The following is a 19,213-nucleotide window of genomic DNA, read 5'->3' on the forward strand; positions in this document are numbered from 1 at the left end:
TAAAAAAAAATAAATAAAATAAGTATGTTGTTGAAATGAATTATTTATTCTATTACAATATAATTTGAATAAAGTTTATCAAAGTTTGTTTTATCATAAACATATTTCTCACTATCTACAAACTGACCCAATCCAATCAATGAAAGTTCCAAGTTTATAAAATCGTTGGGACCGAGCAATCGGCCAAGGTGTTCTTTGATACCTCTAATTTTGAATGTCCAGTATGTGTATGGACTAAGAATAGGTTCGCTCTGAGCAAGAAGTTCCATGGTACTGTTCATCACCAAAACCTTGTCATTCGATGACAATTGATATTTAAATGTACAGTAATCATTGACCATCAGGAATTTCGTTTGATTGAACTGGTAGTACGATTTTCCAGAATGAGTTAGCTCAAAGAACAGTTGAGATATCGATTTCTGTATTGTTTCGTTTACTTTTGGATCTGGATGACCGATGTGTAGCTTGATAGTTTGGAATTTAGTTGCTGAATACATTTGTGGAACTCTATCGATATCCGCATAGAAAGTGACGGCTTCGCCAGCAAACAACACTTGTATTCTATTGATAAATCCTTTATGATTTGCTTTGGTCCATTTGTAGAATGGTGTATTACTATCGAATTGACGTTTCAATACATTGTCTGTGATGTTTCTGTTGATTTGACTTAGACCAATATTAATGTATTTCTGGATCGATTTGATATCATCTTTCATTGCCTGGATGATACCTTGTCCTTGAGAAGAGTAATTATTGGAATATTGGAAAGCAGAGATCACCTCCAAACCGAATGGGAACATACATTGTAGGAATCCTTTGGTGCCTTGATGATATTTCTCCATGACCAAATGCAACTTGGTCTGAGTGATAAGCTCCAGACTCAGTTGATCATTTGCTAATGAAGGTGATTTAGTTGAAATGTTTGCCATGTATCCAATCATTTGGATGTGATCTTTATAGTCTTCGATCTTGTCATTGATATCCATAGAGACATTTAGATACAATTTCAACTCCTCAAAGATCTGAACAAAACTTTCATAACCTTCTTTGTTTGGTAAGAATTTTAGTACTTCTCCAATGTACTTGAGATTCTGTTTGTATCGCTCAGATAATTCAATCACTTGATACTTTCTTGAGGTTGCTGATGAATTGGAAAGTTCCTTTTGTCTCTGACTCAACTGACTAAGTACTTTCATGAGGTTCTCTGAGAACTTTGGAAGAGTTTGCTCGATTGTAGCAGTTAGTTTTTCAATAGCTTCTTTAAGTTTATCTATCTTTTCAACAATCTTTTCCATTTCATTCCAATTCTTAACCATTTGTTCAACTTGTTCAAAAATAGGCATGATATTCTTGAGATGACCTTGAACCTTCTTAATTGATGATTTTTCTTTTGGTTCCTCTCCTTCTTTTCCTTTATCCTTTGAACCCTCCTTTCCATTTTTATCATCTTTTACTTTATCTTTTCCTTTTCCATCATCTTTACCGTCTTTTGCACCTTCCTTTTTCTCTTCTTTCTTATCTTCTATATTTAATATTTTCTTCCTGATTGGATCAGCTTCAACATCGATCTTCTCCAAGACTTTAAGGACATTTCCCATTTCCTTCATGTTTGGATCTTGAATGAAATTCATTGACTTTTCAATGAGAGTGATACCTGATCTACCAAAAGGAATGACATTGCAACCTGCAAACAACACCAAATTTAAACCAATCAAGACACTTGATTTGAAAAGATTGAATTTACATTTCTTTTTGGATTGTTCCAGTTTTTCAATGTCTTTCTTTGAAGATTTAATCATTGAATTGATTTCATCTTTAACTGAAGAAATGGTATCCGTAAATGAACTTGATGAATTGTTGATCAATAAATTGATTCTTTCAAGATAATCTCTACACTCTGCAATCTTCTCCTTCAAAGATCCTTCATATTCATTCTTACAAAGAGAAACCATTCTTTGATGTTCAGCTTCTTGAATATCTTTCATTCCACTGGCAACTACTTCATCCATGAAAAGTTTGATATTGTTGATAGGTGGAGGTGGTTTGATAAAAGATTGAAGTTGTGTAATTTTACTCTGAGTGCAAGAATAGAGCAAAGAAATCTTTTGATCATTCGATGGAATACTCTTAGACATTTGGAACACGTTAATAAAATCATAGAATACAGTGTATGATTCTACCATCGAGCTTGGATTATCAACCAACTGATTAGTATCAATCTCTTTATACCTTTTGAACATTGAATCGAGAGTATATCCGTTTTCCAATTTCAATGAATTAAAGAGACCAGTGTAGAATGAATTGATGAAACGATGAGTTACAATAGGTTCACCAATATAATCTCTTAGTTTAAATGCTTCAGAAGAATACATATCCAAAACAGAGCCAACAGAATTAGTTGGAGTAAAAGTATTCTTCAACAAAACAAAAGGATAGAGTGAACTTTCGGGCTTGGGAGTATAGAGATTCTGAAATATAAAGTCTGATTTGGTCTTTGTTTCACTGTCAACCAAATAAAAGATAGGAGTAACCACAATACCAAAGCTTGATCCAAGTGAATTGTCATGATCAGGTGTGAGCACAATTACATTCTTTGATGGCAAAGAAAATTTATCGACATCAAAAATCATCTTTTCAAAAGCAAACAAATAGATACAACTGATGACTCCATTCATATATTTCTGTTCTAAGATCGATTTAACTGTTGAAAGTCTAAGAGTGATATCTGCAAGAAGGAGTATCTTGGTGTTTGGGTCATAGGATTCAGAAAGGCATGTTTGAATTAGTGTTCTAAACTGATTGGATGAAATTGAATTGTATTTGGAGCTTACAGAGAGCATTGATGTCTCTTTTATGATTTTGTTGGGTTTTTTAATATCTCTGAGAACAGGCAAGATCTCTTCGGAAATGATCTCCATTGAATTCTTCCAGTCTGATTTAGAACCTTTTCCGTGGAATGCAGAGTTTTGCATATTGATATTGGATGGAGTCTTGCTTTGAATACCGAGTTGACGGAAATCATTAACAGTCTCATAGGATTTGGTATAGATATGAAGAGAGTTGATATGGAGATACTCTGGCAAGGAGTTCTTTAGGAAAGATACCATATTTGGAATGATCTTGTTACCTCTATCCAATGTACTACTAAAGATGTAGATGATTCCACACAAGTCACGTTCATGAGTACGAACAGCATCCAAAATCACTTGTTGGAGAGCATTGTTGGGCATCAGTAAACTTCCAAATCCGGGAGTGTCAATAAAGCTAAGATTTTGACTGCCATCCTTATCAAAGAACGTGTAAATCTGAAAATGTTTAGTTGATCTACCTTGACTAATTGGCACCTCAGAAGGAACTAATTCTGTACTACAATTCTGAGCATACAATTCATTGGGGATGAAAACTTTTAAGTTTTCTAAACTACCTCCATTAAAGTAATTTCCGATTGTATTAATAAAAGTTGACTTTCCTTTAAAAAATATTTTGGTGTTAATAATTGTTTAAGAAATAATTAATTTCTATCATAATTTACCTGAACCAGTTTCACCTATAACTAAAAATACTTTATTAGTATTCTCTATCATTTTTATAAAATAAATATATAATAATAATTATTATTAAATAAATTTGTACAATTTTTTTTAAAAATATAATATATATAATCTAAAAAATTAAATAAAAAACAAATGAAAAATCTAAGTTTATTTATTTAATTTTGTTTATGAAATTTTAAATTTTCAAAAATCAATGTTTCTTTATTTTTCAACAATAATTTTGTCTCAAACTAGTGTAGGGTTGAACCTTGTTTTACCTTTTTGTTTTGATGAAATGATTTTTCATCCTCACCGAAAATCGAAAAACCACCACAAAAATTTATTTTTATCACACGGAGATGACAAGAATAATATCTTGAGTCTATGATTAGGTTCAAGTAATTTTTTCAACTTTTTTTATATCAGTGTGCCCGCAATAATTGATCAAAATTCACTAAATTTGATTAAAAATAAAAATAGTTGTACCTTTAAGATTCTTTTCTCAATCGTTGAAACTGTCACTCTTAAAATTTAAAATTCTTTCTTCAACTGACTAGCTCTTTCTTTACTTATTTATAATCATTTTAAAACATCAAAATAAATATAATTTGTCTATCAATTTTTTATTTGTATTTATAAATATACACTTCTTTAAATAAAAAATGAATTTTCTAAAGCCAAAAAGTAATGACCATAATATTTTATTGGTAGGAAAAACTGGTTCCGGTATGTAAATATATAAAGAAAAAATAAAGTCAAATTATTAATAATGCTCATGTCCTAAAATAAAGGAAAATCAACATTTATAAATACTGTTGCCAATAAATTCTTGAAAGGTGGTGTCCAGAACTTAAAGATTGTAATTCCAACTGCTTACCATAAACAAAATGAAATGACCCATATCAAACCAACAGAAAACAACTCCCAGAATCCCGGTCAAAGTCAAACCAACAAGTGTTCCGTCTACCCATTCACAAACAATCGAGAGAGCTACAAATTTATTGATACACCAGGTTTTGGTGATACAAGAGGTGTCATGCAGGATGATGACAACATTACCAACATCCTTGAGACCGTCATTCCACAGGCTAATCTTTCCAGTGTTGTCTTGGTAATCAATGGTTCCGATGCTCGTTTGACCGAAGATTTGAAATATGTCATCAGTTGTCTCCGAAGTAACCTGCCGGATGACCTCTTTGAGAATACATTGGTCGTATTTACCAACTGTGTAGAGCCAAACTTCTCCATAGAGTCACTGGAGATCCCAGGTGTTGAGAAAGAAGGAAGAAACTTTACCATGCAAAACTCTGCTTTTGGACAAGAATATAACAAAATTGCAGCCAGAGCTCAAAAGCAGAGAGTAACAGATTGGAACAATTCAATGGAGACTGTCGATGAAATCATTGAAGTGATCTCCCATTTCCATCCGAAATCAACCAAATCGTTCTCGGAGATTGCCAGTGCTCGTGAAACCATTGCCCAAGTCCTACATGAAATCATCAACTATATCATCGATAGTCTGAAAGTAAAGAAAGTTCTGGATAGAAACAGAGGATCAGTCGAGAACCAAGGTAGTCAACTCATCAAAAGAATGGAGTTCGAGCCAACCGAAGATCCAAATCTAATTTGTATGCTCTGTAATAAGGTGTGCAACTATGGTTGTAAGTTGAATACCACTTATAATCGTTTATGCTCTTCGATCACCTTGCTGGGCAAGTGTAAGAAGTGTGGATGTAAAGCAAAGAACCATTACCATTTGAGAAAGAAGTTGGTGGAAAAGGAGAGAACACTCGCCTATTTGCTTGAAGAGATGAAACAGAAAGATACCTCTGTCGTGGTGGCATCGACAAAGAAGAAGGTTATCACACTCAATGGTGAGATCGACGGGCTGTCAGCATACCAGAATTCCAAAGACGAATTGGCAACCACTGCTGACCAAGTAGAAAAGATCTCGAACAACATTGAACAAAAAGTCGATAGTCTCAGAGTTGCCGTCATCAAAGTAAAAGGTGTCTGCTCTGGTTACAACTTGAATGAAATCGACAAGCGTCTCAAACAAATCGAAGAGAAGTCCAAGGAAACCATTACCAACGAAAACATCCGTGAGGATTTCGAAAAGAAAGTCAAGCAATTGAAAGACAAGATCGTTGAAATCAAAGAACTTTACAAAAAACCTATTGGCGAAAAAAAGGAATAAATAATTGTAAAAAATAAATAAATATTTGTAAATTTTAAATATAACTAAAAAACAAACGATTACCACAAATAAGATTTTTTTTATCTCACGAAAATACTAATAATAATAGATAACAAAATATTTATAAATTGAATTAAATTTAGATGGTTCCTTTTTTTATCATAGTAACGTTTTATTTTAATTTTTAAGAATTGATTTTTTTATAATTTTTTTTATTTATTTTATAGTTATTAATAGATAGATATAACTATGAAAAATCATAATATTTTACTTATTGGAAAGACAGGTTCTGGTATGTTTAATATAAATTTCTTTATAAACATACTTACACTAAGATATTGTTTAAAATTAGGTAAATCTATATTTATAAATACGATTGCGAATTATGTGTTTCGCTGTGAATTGAATGACTTTGCAGTTGTTATACCCAATCAATATCATCAACAGAATGCAATGAGAGCTATACAATCGAATGAAAATCAGAGTAATAATACAGGTGAAACACAAACAATCAATTGTACGTCATATCCTTTTAAATTGGATGTCGGAGAGAGTCGATTTGTGTTTATAGATACACCGGGTTTCGGTGATACCAGAGGCGTAGAGTATGATCGATTCAATTCCACCCAGATGTTGAATACGGTAGTAGAACAACAAGATATTACTTGTGTAATTATAGTTATCAATGGCAGTGATTCGAGAATGACCGAGCATATGAAATACGTTTTTCAAACTATAAAAGACAGTCTGCCGTCTCAAGTATTTGCAAACAATGTAATAGTTGTATACACCAATTGTTTAGAACCAAACGTACAAATTGAGAACTTTGGACTGCCTACTATCAAACCAGAGCTGATATATACAATGCAAAACTCAGCATTTGGACCGGATTTTAAAGGTATAACTGTTAAAGCACAGAGACAGAGAACTGTCGATTGGAATAACTCTATGGAAACCATAGGAGATATCATTGGTGTCATTAGCTCAATGAATCCATTATCAACTAAATACTTTAATGAAATCCTTAGAAACAGAGAAACGAACAGTGGGTTTAAAGAACGCTACTCAGATGAATTGATTAGCAATTCTACAAGAATTGGTAATAAAGTCAAAAAGTGGTAAATTTAATATTATTCTTTTTATATATTTAACAAATTAATGACTCTTCAGTTTTCAAATCTATTAAAAAAAAAACATATGTATGTGGTATATTATATAAAAGAAATAGAAAATAATTATAAAAAGAACTACATATTATATATATATAAATATAGTTGAACAAAATGAACATGCACAAAAATTAAGTAATTTACTCTTTGTTATTATAATAATCTATTTTAAATTATAATATATTTAAAATAGAAAAACTTGAATACTCATGTTTTAACTGATTGTATTTCATATCTTTAGATTTGTTTGAACAGTCGTTGGTTAAATTATATTTTCATTAGTCTTTCTAATTACTATATAGAATATGAACATTCAAAAAAGATATTACATTTACAACCACGTTTGATAATAACCCACAACTGAAAAACAATCTTCCATAGAAAACTCAAGTTTTTATCAAATTAATTGGTACCAGATCGAATATTCCTTGGTAATGAAAAAACCATAGAGATACAACACGTTTTTTGTTTTAATTGAATATTTATTTGGAAAACAAAAACAAAGAAATAATAAGCTTTAAAAAGAATGACATTAAATCATTTAGGATAAAACATTTTATTATTATTATATTGTTGTTTTATAATTAAACAAAAAAAACAATGAGAATTTTCTATTTATTATCTGTTTTGGTATTTTTGGTTGGAATGATTTCAGCTAATCTTGAATGTCAAACAACCTATAATCACCATACAGCTACACCCCAAACCACTGGTGCTCATGCGTCAGGTATCAACACTGGTGTTCAACCAAGTGGAATTAATACTGGTGTCCAAACCGTAGGTGTAAATTCTGGTGTTGTAACAAATTCTCATACTAGTTCCGGTGCCCAGACTTCTGGAGGTATTGCAACAGGATCATCTCAAACAGGTGTCCAAACCGTTGGAATTAACACTGGAGTTGTACCAAGCGGAGTAAACACTGGAGTACAAACTGTTGGAGTTAACACTGGAGTTAAAACTACTGGAGCAAACTCTGGAGCTCAAACATCAGGAGGATCTTTTACCTCTGGAACTCAAACAGGAATACAATCCGGATCAGTAACTGGTTCTCAAAATGGTACTCAATCAGGAACAGTAACTGGAACTCAATCGGGATCAGTAACTGGTGCTCAAACTACTTCAGCTACCGCAGGTTCAGTATCTGGTGCTCAAACTGGAACTCAATCGGGATTAGTATCTGGTGCTCAAACTGCTTCAGCTACCACAGGTTCAGTAACTGATGCTCAAAGTGGATCACCATCTGGATCAGTAACTGGTGAACAAACTTCAGCTACAACAGGAGCAGCCTCTAGTTCAACCTCCGCAGGAAGTTCAGAAGGTCAATCATCTAGCCCAGTTTCTTCAAGTGCAGGACCAGTCACCGGAAGTCAAACAACCGCTTCAACAACTTCCACAACTGAAAGTATCCCAACTACTACTACTCATTCCTCTACTACTTCACCCGGTACTAAAATCACACCATCATTAGTTGCACTTTCTTTAATCGCAGCTTTTTTCTCACTATAAATTTATTTAAATAAAGTGTATAAAAAATAATAAAAAAATGGGTGAGTTAGCTAAGACTTTTATTGATTGAATTTAATGCCAAGCAGAACATTTTTTTCCAAATTAGGTATTTGTGGTTGTGTATTATATTATTAAATGAATGATCATTAGATTTTTAACTATTAATTCATTAAAATAATGTTGTAGTTTCCTGTTGTTAACAATGAATTCATTGTATTATATATACTTTTGAAAGAAAAGCTAAATAGATAATTAGAATCATGAATAAATATAAGATTCCAATATTAATTTTTAGTATAGTATTTTTGTTTTTTTCGGTTGGTTTCAGTGATGGACAAACAATAATCATTAGAAACTGTGTGCGTTGTCAAGACAACAAGATCATTCCTATTTGCAATGGAGAGAATGGAACATTGGTATGCGCGGATATCCTCTCTAATACCTGTATTCGTGAGTACTCACCATGCTCTGGAGATCTAACCGGCCAGTGGACCTATTACAAAATGCTCAACCATTCCACCTATGATATCATTGTCTTTCGATCGTACAACGATTGCACCGACGGTGTAAACTCATCGACTGTTGCAACTCTACAGTGTAACAACTGTATTCTAGGAAAATCATCGACTTGCACAAACAACAACAGACATTCCAACGCCAGCCGATTCCTTTCAGAAAACTTCCATCCAATAATGGTTTTAATATTAACAATTCTAATATTATTAATTGTATAAAACATTAACAGTTTTATTAAACACCTTTACTAGTAAATAAATAATAAAATATAATAATAATAGTAACATTTTATATATATAAAATGTATATACTTTTAATTCATAATTGTTTCTTCTTCTCCATTTCTATGATTGTTGCTATTATTACTGTTGTTTTGATTCTTTGGTAATTTGAATGAATATGGACCGATCCAACCCAATTCCGATTCTAAAAGTAGAGTTCCAGCGAAATAACCGATTACCGGTCTGATGAGTGGAAGTTGAGCGGTTGCTAACAATGCCAAGCCTGGAATTAAAATGGAAAGACCGCTCTGTGCAAATCTGATTGTTTTATCGTTGGATTTGAATGGATATTGTAGACTGTGTTCCAGTGACGATGAGACTGTCAGACCGGTAAGCACTGCACCTACCCCCAGGAGTCGTACCAACGAGAATGTGTTGGTGGTACCAAACAAAAAGGTGGTGGTAATCACCATTGCACGACCATACCAGCTCTGTGTACATAAATAACCGTCTTTGGCACAACGTGCAATCAAGTTGCGTTCGTTCTCGTCGATATTGCTCAGCAGCGAAGGACTGACGTTGTGCGAGATATCACGAATGGCATATACAAAGTGTCTGATCGAGCCTGTAGGCGACTTTTGATCCAATATCCACTTGAACAGCGAAACCACATTGTTCTCAGCGAGTGTAACCCTGTTGGACTTATCTTTTTCCAACATCAACACCAGAATATTTGCCAATTCTAACTTGGCATGTTTCCACAATTTCTCATCGGAAGCTGCTTTTGCCAATAAAGGTATAACCTGATCATCTATTTATGTATGATGTTAACATTTAATAACAACAATCTAATTAATACTATGTTGTAATTATTTAAATCTAAATTACAATTGTACTTTACCTAATTTTGAATCAGAAATTAATTCACTTAAAATCTTTTCGAAAGGTGCTATTGAATCCATGTTTCTGAATTCCTGATGTTGTGACATTGCAATGTAGAGTTTCAATACTTTTTCAATGTTTTCAAAAGTGTTTAGCTGTGAATGTCCGTAGTGAGTACGTTGTAGGGTAGTCAACAGCTTGTGGAGACGCTCTGCATTCTTACCGTGATGCACCCTCGAAATCTCTTTGGCAATCATAGCATAGTCGCCTTTGGCAATCAATTCATTCAACCAATCGATAAGTGAACTAAAATTTGATTGGAATTCACCATCGCTATTATATACTCCTGGATCATTTTCTTGACCTATATTTATAATAATTTAATTAATTAGTTAATTTGTTGTTGTTGATATTAATAGATCTTTTTGATTTGATTACTTACTGTATGCATAATATAAAGAGAATAAAAGTATTGCAAGTGCAATATTCATTTGTACAACTAGATCATATCTTGAGACAGTGGGAATAGCGACTGTGCTGAATGATTTGCCACCATCTTTATTGCTTTGAAATCTCTCTTCTATATTTCTAAATGAAACTATTATCTTACTTTTACTATCTTTTAATATATTTAAATTCTCATTATTATTTGTTTTGTCATTGTTATTATTCTCATTATTATCGTTTAATCTTAATTTGTTATTTGTAAAATAGTTTCTACATTTGTTATTATTATTTATATGATAGATCGACGAATATATATTGTTATTAAATTTATTATTCTTTCCTAATCTGTTAATATTATTTAGGAATGTTTTATTTGTTATTAATTTATACATTGTTTAATTTATTACTAATTTTGATGTTCAATTCGAAAAAATGGTTGAAATCATGATTAATTTAAAAAAAAAAATGGTCATCAGATAGGGGTGGTTATATGATCATATAAAATGGTATTATTTTTCTCAAATGTTCAGAGCAAAGAAGATAATAAATTAACATTCATCCACACTTTAAAGTTTTAATATGTTTTTTAATTCATTTTCAGACATCACAATATCTTATTTAAAAAAAAAAAATTAAGATTTTATTAATTTCTTCAAAATTTCTATTTGCAAGAACAAAAGATACTTGTTTTTTTTGAAAATTGAATTGAATTAATCATACGTTTCAATTTTTATTAATTAATTGATAAATGATTTATTTATATTTTAATTAATTATAAATGTATCCAGTGATTGAATTGGAAGATAATTCATTCGATTTTCAGGTGTTGCAGAATCATACTCCTGTGGTAGTGTTATTTCTAGAATCAACCTCTATCGAAGGCGACAACACAAATGGCGAAGCTATATCTATGAGTCAGCAAATAAATGACCTCAATGCAATACACTATTTCGACATAAAGTTTGCTAGAGCCACTAGTAATAAGTGTCAATCATTGATCACAGAGTACAATGTTAGTAGTTTTCCTACCACCATCACTTTTGTGGATGGTTATGAATTCAGTAGAACCATTGGCATTCTAACCCAACAAAGCATGTCTGACATAATAGAATCTCTCTTGGAAATCAATAGAAAGTATAAAATACATTAAAACAAAACAATAAAATAAAAAATAAAATCCCCGTAGTGCAAATAGATAAAAATGATCACCCACCCACCTTCTCACTAAACATATCATCTATTTATGACCCCTAATAATAAACAAAAACAAAATTAAGATGTTCAAATCAAAATATATATTATCTGAGAGAGTGTTAGTAACACTATTTATTTAGTGTAAATGATAAAAATATCATATCATCATATTTTTATTATTTATTATTACTATTTTTAATTTTTTTATCACACGTTTAATAAAATGAAAAAACAAATATTTATATCTATATTTAATAATTTAGTTTTGAGAAATTTAATATTTAAAAAAGTTGAATGGATTCATGAGGATATCCTTCGAGAATTTAGCTTCAAGTGGAAACAAGCCAAAAGTAATCCAAATATATTGGCTGTTTACGGATATGATGAAATGTTAATAAGATATTTCAAAGATAAGAGAGATGCCAGTCGCCAATGGTATCATTTCCTCTATGGCAATCCACTGGAACAAAATGACATTGAATCTCTGGTTCAATCTCTAAGGTCCTCAATTCGTTTAAACAAAACAGAATTAGTCTTTCAACTTACGAAAGAATATCCATTGTATTCACGAATTCCAGTTTTGGCAAGATCCGCAATAAAATATGGAAGATTGGATATTCTAAAGTATTTAGATAAGATCTCCAATGTTTGGTATAGTAATGACTATGGATTATCCTATTACTATTTGACTTGTTGGGCATCTAAATCCAAGCAGAATCTTGAAATTCTCAAATGGTTGGTGGAAGAAAAGTTGGAAAAGAATAAAACTAAGGAAATTGAAATTGTTGTTAGAGATGCAATTAATTATGCTGCACGTGCAGGTCAATTGGAGAAACTACAATATCTAATTGGCCGATTCAATTTGAATCCTGCTGACCACAACAGACATTTAATTAAAGCATCGAAAAGTGGTAGTATTCCAGTGGTTGAATATCTTCTATCGAAAGGTCTGCAATTTCAAGAGAATCAAGACTATGTTAGTTTTGCTGCATCCAAAGGACATTTCGAGTTGGTGAAATATATGATCTCCAAGAAGATAGGTGTATGCTCAGAGACTCTGTTAGATTCCGCTTCATACTCTGGAAACTTTCACTTGATCAAATGGTTGCACCTCAACGGGAGTACTTCGATCAATGTATGCTCCATTTTGGCAATGGATTATGCTGCACTACATAGTTTGGAGCAGGTGGTTTGGTTCCAACAGAATCGTACAGAGGGTTGCTCCTACCAAGCGATGGAATTCGCCATCAAAAACAACCACCTCGACATTGTGAAATGGCTACACACCAACAAGAAGGAAACATGCTTTCCAATGGCTCTGTTAAATTCAATCTATTCGCTATTGATCAACGATATCAGGATTACCAATTCTCATTTGGATTTGTTTCAGTATCTCTATGACAATCAGCTATATGGTGCAATGCAAGGTGCCAGATACATAGATTATTTTCAATGGGCAATCAGAAAGAATATTAAAAATAACAAAATATTGATATTCCTCCTGACACATCCCGCTCTCTTTGAATTGCCAATCGATTACCAATCACTATTATCATTCTCTAAAACCAAACAATATAGAAATTCCTATAAAATAATAGAGAGAGAAATGATAGAAAAAGATATAATAAGATAATAATAATAATAATTAAATAAATGTTATACTAACACAAGTTATTAATTTAATTTGTGTAAGTTTCTTTCTATTTGTTAATAATTTATATATATATTTTTTCGTTTATTTCTTTGCTTTTCCTTTCTTTGAAGATTGAGCAATGAAATCAGCAATTTTCTTTTCTTTCTCTATAGCAGCTTGTTTCTTGAGAGCTGCCACTTCACCTGTAATATGACTTGGATATGGTCCACCCTTTACAAATCCTGGCATCAAAGCAGAGATTGAATTCTCTGTTTCCTTCTTCTTCTTATCTCTTGATGCTTTCATCTTGTCTGCCAACAATTTTGGCATATTCTTTAATGCTTCATTAATCTTCTTTTCTCTAAAATAAATAAATAAAGTAATCATGATTAGTTTGTTGTTTTATAATTCTTTCACTAAGTTAATTCAGTTAAAGATTAAAAGATTCGCTATTGCTGTTGTTATTATTATTGTCTTTGTTTTTGTTGTTGTATGTTGTATGTTTATATTATGCTGATTTCTATTTACATTATTGGTTGGATTAAAGTTGTTTTTTGTTATTGATTGTATTATTGTAATTGTTGTTGCTGCTGCTGCTGCTGAAGACTCCACTTTATTCATACCTTAATGGTTGTGTTCTCTGTAAAATAGTTAATTTAGATGGTCTCTCTGGTAGTAATTTCTTCTCTGGTTCAGGCAATGGCCATTCAATATTCATATTACGTTCGACGTTCTTCTTTAATACATTGAATTGTCTACCTGATAACTTTGGTCTATTCCAACCGGTAGCTGTACGTTGTGGTGTTGAATACTTTAACAATGCCTCTGCATTGATCTTTAATAATGTTCCTGTTGCTACACTCATTTCTCTATATCTATTTCTTTTTCTTTTAACTAAACTACAAAAATAACTTTTTTGATTATATTTTTATTTTTGATTTTAGATCAAAATCTGATCGATTAATTGCTAGTTAAATTAAAATAAAATAAAAAAATAAAAATAAATAAACAAGTATAAAAAAAAAAACTAGATCAATTCATGATCATTTAATCATCATAATTTCACAGTAATAATTTTTTGCAAAAAACGAATAAAAAATTCAAAAAATTACAAAAACACGATTTTAATTAAAATTGTAACGTTTACTGACATTTCTCTGAGCATAATCCAAAAAAGGTCATAAAATTAAGACTTATTTTTATTTATTTATTATTTTATTTGTTTTATTGAAATATATATTTGTTTTATTTATTTAAATTATATTGAATTATTTAGATAGTTAATTTCTAAATAATACAATTGATCTAAATAGATATGTTTTTAAATGTTTTAAATAAATATACTTTAAATAGAAGTAGAGTAGTTAGTAGTTATTTTCAATGTAACACCTCATTTATTAAGAATCATTATTGTAACACCAATATAAATATCAATTTAAATATATCCAAGAATGATAGTATTGATATTAATAATAATATATTACCAAATTTAAATATACAACATCATTTAAAACAACAACAAACACCACAGACACAAATAACAACACCACTAACAACAACAACAACAACAAACAATGAATTTCTAAATTTTTATGCAAACAAAAATTTGTTAAATTTCTTGTCTCGGGTACAACAACAGCAACAGCAACAACAGAGTTTGACAACAGCTGAAAGTGCAAAGAATGAATCGACAGTAGATCCAAATTTGGATGGCTATATTCAATTGGAAAAGATAATGGCATTGGCAAAGGGTGACAATAGAAAGTTACTAGATATTTCGGTACCTGCGCAGCCTGGCGATATCATTGTTACCTACAACGACAAGTTCAACTCGATCGAATTGGTAGTGGTGGTTGGTCTCACAGGCAATGGATACACTGTGATCAATCAGAAAAACAAATTCAACTTATCCAAGAATGTTCATATCATGACCATCCCGACATCCAACGACCAACTTATCAAGAGTCTTCATCAATACATCGATCTAATCGATCAACAACTCCAACTTCAACCATACGATCCAATCGCTCAACAATCAAACAAGAGGTTAAAACAACAAGATAGACAACAACAACAGCAACAACAAGAAGAAGTAGTCGATAAACAACAAGAAATAATACCACCCAATGAAATTGTATGTATTTCACAACATCCGATTTGTCATACCTTTGAGAAAGTCAATTTCTTCATGTTCCAAATGTCAAACTTTACAAAGCGAGAGAAAATCATACCGATTGATGATTTATACGATCAATACAAGAAACCTCGTGGTGGAAATGGTTATTTCGAAATGAAACCTTGGTCTGCCAGCCAGTCACATTACGATGTCGTTCCAATGATCGAGGTGGCCAAGTCGATCTACGAACCAATGTCACAGAGTCAACCACGCAGAGAAAAACAACACGCCATATGGCATGAGATATTCTGTCTGTTGAACTCTTACAATTTCATCGCTTACAAATCGACGCTGTTCTCTCTGATCGATCCCGCTCATTTTACATGTCTGACGGAGCCACGCTCTCAAAAGATGATTGGCTTGATGAACTTACTGAAACGAGATTCATTGGAGCTGAAAATCGTTATGAAATACATCTTCCAGACATTGAGTTCCAATGGAGTGCAAATTCCGCGATCAGCATTGTTCCTTATCAACGATCAACAAATTCCAACCATGTCGGATCACGTCAACTTCAACATATCATCATCATCACCATCCAATCTCACAACACAAACAATTAGAACCGATAAACTCAAATCGACATTCAACGACATCATTACAATCCTAAAGGATTCACAACACTATACATTCACTCAGGAGTTTGGTGTCATAGTAAAGAAGTATCTTCTTACTCCCTTTGGATTAAAGTATGTAGCTTACTATTTATTTAGTGTGTTTGATAGATAACTTATCAATAACAAATTGGTACTAATTTATTTATTTATTCATACTTTAGAGTATCACATCAAAAAGATATTATAAATAGATTTGTTGGAAAAAATCATATTCCAATCGAATCGAAATTGTTTACTCATACCAATTTCGGAATTGAACATTCCAGTTTACTAAAGTATCAACAACAACAACAACAACAACCAGCAAAAAGTGGAACAGTGCAAACAAAGATTGGATCGGCAAAGCGTATTGTAGAGGAATCGTTTACTATCGATTCTAAAAAGACAAAGGATGTCGATGATGCTGTTGGTATTCTGAGGGAAGGCGATGACATCTATTGCGTTGTACATATTGCCGATGTCAGCTCGGTTATCAGTCCATTCAGCTCATTGGATGGCTGGGGTCAGCTGAAATCGTCATCGATCTACCTACCGGAGAAAACACACTTTATGCTGCCATCGAACTTGACTCTCCAACTCTCGTTGGAACCCAATCAACAAAACAGATGCTTGTCGTTCAAATTTAAGATTGACGACAATGGTGACATCGTTGGTAGCGAGATATTCACATCTGTCGTTGTGAATATCAGAAAGACAAACTACCAGGAAGTAGATTCCTATTTGAACAACAGAGATAGCAATGGTGGTGTCAACAACAACAATAGCCATTCATTCACAGAGAGTCAACAGAAAATGTTGGACATTCTATACGAGCGTGCCATTCTCAGACAAAAGAAACGAAGTGCCAATGCTATCACAGTAGATCTTCCACGTCCAGAGCTAATCGTTGAGAATGGAATCATCCGGCTGACTCATCCCGATTTCAATTCGAAATCGAATGTCATTGTCTCGGAGCTGATGGTCAGTGCAAACTTTGTGGCCGCTCAGTTTGCCGCTCAGAATGCTCTACCAATTCCATTTAGATCACAAAAGAAGTCGGATTTCTCGAGATTCCGATCGGAATACCTCGACAAGTATCATCCATTGGCATTGGCGTTTGAATCGACAACACTGATGAGCAGTGCCGTTATTTCAACAAGCGAATCAGCACACTATGGACTTGGTATTGACTACTATACATGGGCAACATCTCCAATCAGACGTTACTCTGACATTCTCGTACACCGACAAATCAAACACATGCTCACCAACAAATCACCATTCTATCAACAACACTATCTCGATCAAATAGTTGATCCACTCAACAGAAATATTAAGACCATTAAGAAGATTCAAAAAGACAGGTAACTACTACTACTATTATATATCTATGTACATAGATGATTATTATATTAAACTAACATTTACTATATCATAGTTTAATAGGATGGATTTATAAATATTTGAATCAAGAGGGACCTAAATATTATAATGCAGTTTTATTACCAAATTCAACAGCTATATTGGGTAAAAAGTTTATGTTGTTAGATTTAGGTTTGAATGTAGTTTCGTTTGATGAATCGTTCAATGACTGTCCGACCAACGAAGTTGTTCAGGTATTTGTCAATTTCACTCATGATGGTAGAATCGAGTTTTTAAAAGAGAATCCAAATAATAATACCACAATATCTTTACCACCAAGAGGTAGAGATATATTATTATAATAAAAAAATAACATACTCAATTAAAAAAAAAAAATACATTCATTCTTCCACACAAAACTATCATTAATATTTCAAATATGTGTGTGGTACATAGATTTTTTGATTATTTAATGAAAATTTAGAGTTTCCAAGATTTACTTTCCCAAAGATATCTAAATTAATATAATATAAATACATTTATCCTTAATATTAAAATGATATTATTATTAAATATTATATATCATTTTTTTGTATAATAAATAAAAGTTATAAAAATAAATAAATAAAATGGGATTTTTTCGTTTTCTTTTTGCTTCATACTATTTTATTAATGTTTTGGCAAATGGTATGAAAGAATATATATTGGAGATATGTTTATTAAAATTTGGATATTAATTATTATTTTCTTTTTTAAATAAATTTAATATTAGAATTGATTTCTTCTTTTAAAGATAGTTTTTATTGGTTATTATTTCCAATAATTTTTTTGATCATTTTGGCGGGTGCAGCACTTGGTTATTATGCACTTTTAAAGAAAAATCAAGCCGTAAGAGAAGTAGTTATAGTTAAGGAATATAGTGACGAATCATCGAAATTCGAATACAAAACTGAAGAAGAATGTAAACCTCATAATGCCAAAGAAGAATTCCAACAGAATCTCAAGAATTGCAGTTCAATTGTCGACTTGATTGAATCGATTCCTATATCTCTAGATTCCACACCACTTCCATCTCCTCAGCCAGTTGAACCTATCAGAGTATCAGATGTATCAACTAAAACCGATTTCGAAGCTATTAAACCACCAATCAATAATATCAATCATTTAGTTCATACAATTGAAATAGATATAGCTAGTAGTAGTTCATTAATACCCAATCCAGAGAGTAATAATAATAATAATAATAACAACAGCTCGACCTTCATTCAAGAAATCAACAACACTCTAATTGGCAATGAAAATAGAAACACTTTAATTCCTGATCCTACAGAGATTACAATTAATAATGAAAAAGAAGAAATAGAAGAAAATACGATAAATAATGATGGTGCAGAGCAAAATACCAATCAACCTAAAAAGTCATTTGTTAATGCAACTACAAATGTATTCAAAAATATAGTTTGTGAATTAGAATCAATATTAAAACCATCTCAACCAGTAGTAGAAGTGAAACAAGAACAACAAATCGATATAATCGAAGATAACAATACCAATCCAATTCAATTAGAGAATGAAAAGATTGATAATAATACTCAGATTAATAACGAGAAATCAAGATTCGATACAATAGATAAATCGATTGACGAAGCATTAGCTATCATTATGGGTGAATAAAATATTTATTATTAATTTTATTTGTATTATTAGTTCAAGAAAAGTGATATAATATTCATAGAATATTATATAAATATTATTTATTTATTAATTAATTATTTAATTGT

General features: G+C 31.7%; 8 protein-coding genes across 8 annotated transcripts; 5 read left to right on the forward strand and 3 right to left on the reverse strand.

Moving 5' to 3' along the window:
* Positions 1 to 44: 44 nt before the first annotated feature.
* PPL_11091 (uncharacterized protein) lies at positions 45 to 3,584 on the reverse strand (the record flags this gene model as incomplete). The annotated part of the gene is made up of 2 exons (XM_020581850.1): positions 45 to 3,469; positions 3,533 to 3,584. 2 exons carry the CDS (start codon positions 3,582 to 3,584, stop codon positions 45 to 47), a joined length of 3,477 nt encoding a protein of 1,158 aa, XP_020427720.1.
* A 611-nt stretch (positions 3,585 to 4,195) lies between these two features.
* DD8-14 (uncharacterized protein) lies at positions 4,196 to 5,730 on the forward strand (the record flags this gene model as incomplete). The annotated part of the gene is made up of 2 exons (XM_020581851.1): positions 4,196 to 4,259; positions 4,547 to 5,730. 2 exons carry the CDS (start codon positions 4,196 to 4,198, stop codon positions 5,728 to 5,730), a joined length of 1,248 nt encoding a protein of 415 aa, XP_020427721.1.
* Positions 5,731 to 5,979: 249 nt separating this feature from the next.
* PPL_11093 (uncharacterized protein) lies at positions 5,980 to 7,140 on the forward strand (the record flags this gene model as incomplete). Its single annotated transcript, XM_020581852.1, has 5 exons — positions 5,980 to 6,022; positions 6,083 to 6,247; positions 6,302 to 6,829; positions 7,005 to 7,048; positions 7,093 to 7,140. The coding sequence occupies 5 exons, from the start codon at positions 5,980 to 5,982 to the stop codon at positions 7,138 to 7,140; spliced, it is 828 nt and encodes a 275-aa protein (XP_020427722.1).
* A 359-nt stretch (positions 7,141 to 7,499) lies between these two features.
* On the forward strand, positions 7,500 to 8,405 carry PPL_11094 (uncharacterized protein; the record flags this gene model as incomplete). The annotated part of the gene is made up of 1 exon (XM_020581853.1): positions 7,500 to 8,405. The coding sequence occupies one exon, from the start codon at positions 7,500 to 7,502 to the stop codon at positions 8,403 to 8,405; it is 906 nt and encodes a 301-aa protein (XP_020427723.1).
* An 829-nt stretch (positions 8,406 to 9,234) lies between these two features.
* On the reverse strand, positions 9,235 to 10,863 carry PPL_11095 (uncharacterized protein; the record flags this gene model as incomplete). The annotated part of the gene is made up of 4 exons (XM_020581854.1): positions 9,235 to 9,450; positions 9,613 to 9,953; positions 10,044 to 10,388; positions 10,467 to 10,863. 4 exons carry the CDS (start codon positions 10,861 to 10,863, stop codon positions 9,235 to 9,237), a joined length of 1,299 nt encoding a protein of 432 aa, XP_020427724.1.
* A 386-nt stretch (positions 10,864 to 11,249) lies between these two features.
* On the forward strand, positions 11,250 to 13,298 carry PPL_11096 (uncharacterized protein; the record flags this gene model as incomplete). Its single annotated transcript, XM_020581855.1, has 2 exons — positions 11,250 to 11,562; positions 11,956 to 13,298. 2 exons carry the CDS (start codon positions 11,250 to 11,252, stop codon positions 13,296 to 13,298), a joined length of 1,656 nt encoding a protein of 551 aa, XP_020427725.1.
* A 102-nt stretch (positions 13,299 to 13,400) lies between these two features.
* On the reverse strand, positions 13,401 to 14,451 carry PPL_11097 (uncharacterized protein; the record flags this gene model as incomplete). The annotated part of the gene is made up of 3 exons (XM_020581856.1): positions 13,401 to 13,659; positions 13,922 to 14,197; positions 14,411 to 14,451. 3 exons carry the CDS (start codon positions 14,449 to 14,451, stop codon positions 13,401 to 13,403), a joined length of 576 nt encoding a protein of 191 aa, XP_020427726.1.
* A 162-nt stretch (positions 14,452 to 14,613) lies between these two features.
* PPL_11098 (uncharacterized protein) lies at positions 14,614 to 19,106 on the forward strand (the record flags this gene model as incomplete). The annotated part of the gene is made up of 5 exons (XM_020581857.1): positions 14,614 to 16,163; positions 16,253 to 16,535; positions 16,719 to 17,434; positions 17,509 to 17,774; positions 18,226 to 19,106. The coding sequence occupies 5 exons, from the start codon at positions 14,614 to 14,616 to the stop codon at positions 19,104 to 19,106; spliced, it is 3,696 nt and encodes a 1,231-aa protein (XP_020427727.1).
* Positions 19,107 to 19,213: the final 107 nt, after the last annotated feature.

This window comes from Heterostelium album (assembly GCF_000004825.1).
Source record: "Heterostelium album PN500 unplaced genomic scaffold PPL_contig20, whole genome shotgun sequence".
NCBI classification, from domain to species: Eukaryota; Evosea; class Eumycetozoa; order Acytosteliales; family Acytosteliaceae; genus Heterostelium; species Heterostelium album.